The 1,527-nt window shown below is 58.7% G+C and overlaps 1 protein-coding gene across 1 annotated transcript in view; it reads right to left on the bottom strand.

Annotated features, from left to right (window-relative positions):
* Positions 1 to 1,527, bottom strand: part of LOC102773666 (tumor protein p73) — a 51,256-nt gene that overhangs the window by 20,296 nt on the left and 29,433 nt on the right. Inside the window, exon 4 of the mRNA XM_015569975.1 lies at positions 2 to 105. Within this exon, the coding sequence (XP_015425461.1) occupies positions 2 to 105 (104 nt within the window). The remainder of the gene's footprint in view (position 1; positions 106 to 1,527) is intronic.

The raw sequence follows: 1,527 nt of genomic DNA, 5'->3' as shown, positions 1-1,527 counted from the left end.
GTTCTCCAGGGTGATGATGACGAGGATGGGCCGGCGGTTCATGCCCCCCACGCAGCTGCTGTTGCACATGAAGTTGTACAGGATGGTGGTGAACTCCGTCCCCACCTACAGGGGCGGGGCAAGGGCTCAGTGTCAGCACGTGGGCCCCACCCACTGAGGTGGGGACTCCTGGCCTTCAAAGCACCATCCCTCACAGCTGGTCCTGGCCCTGGGGAGGCTTGGGGGAGGGGGGCATGTTCTGTGGTCCTTTGTCATCGACCCTCCCCCATCCATCCACCCACCCATTCATCCACCCATCCACCCATCCACCTATCCATCCATCCACCCATCCATCATTATCTATCCATTCATTACCCATCCATCCATCCATCCACCCATCCATTCACCCATCCATCCGTCCATCCATCGACTCATCCATTTATGCATCCTTCCTTCCTCCCATCCATTCACCCTCTATCCATCCATCCACTCATCCATCCATCCATCCATGCATCCTTCCTTCTATCCATCCATTCACCCATCCATCCATCCATCCACTAATCTGTCCATCCATCCACTCATCCATCCATTTATCCATCCATCCATCCATCCATGCATCCTTCCTTCTATCCATCCACTCATCCATCCATCCATCCATCCACCCACTCACCCATCCTTCCATCCATCCATCCATCCATCCATCCACCCACCCATCCTTCCATCCATCCATCCATCCCTCCCTCCCCCATCCATGCAACTATTCACTCATGTGAATGCCAAGCACTGTGCTGCTCCGGGTACCAAATGAGCTCCGACCTGGCCAAGAGGCACAGAGTGCTATGGTCTGGTTGCCTGACCGTTGCTCCTGGCACAGGTTGGAGGTCAAGTCCTGGAGGCTGGGTGCGAGTGGGCACAGGTGTGTATGTGCACAGTGTGGACTCTCCTGGGCACAACGGTGCCCTGCACTGCCAGGCAGGCCCCAGGCCCCAGCACACACCGCCTAACGGAAGTGGACACACAGGCTGCTGACAGGGACTGAGACTTGAACCCAGAACTCCCGACCACGCAGCAACACGAAATGGGAGGTTGTCATGGTTTCCCCGGCTCAGAATATAACCGCCAGTCACCGGCTTAGGAAAACTGTGCCTTTCACAGAACAGCCAGCAGGGGGCAGGAGAGCCCTGCTTTCCAGGCCAGGCCAGCCCTGGCTGGTGAAGGTGGGGCCAGGATGAAGGGGGAGAGAGGGCAGAGCAATCACACCCAACCTGGGCCCTGGGCCCATGAAGCTAAGTGCTGCTCTTAGGCCTGGGAGGCGTGCGGGCGGTGGGGTGGGGGGGCAGGGACAGCTTTGAGGGTCTGGGCTGGTTTCAGAACCAGGTAGAGGAAAGGAGGGCTCGCTGTCCACCCCGTCCTGGCCCCCATCCCACCATCACCCTCGGCCCCTCCACCCCCACTTCTCTTCACTCCCAGCTTTTCATCCCAGCCAGGGCCCACATCGGCTCCAAAATGGCACCCCCAGAACCACTGCCTCCAGGTCAAGGTCCGACC

The sequence above is a fragment of the Myotis davidii genome, unplaced genomic scaffold (genome assembly GCF_000327345.1).
Source record: "Myotis davidii unplaced genomic scaffold, ASM32734v1 scaffold1250, whole genome shotgun sequence".
In the NCBI taxonomy this organism is placed as follows: domain Eukaryota; kingdom Metazoa; phylum Chordata; class Mammalia; order Chiroptera; family Vespertilionidae; genus Myotis; species Myotis davidii.
This window is presented reverse-complemented; position numbering and strand designations above follow the sequence as displayed.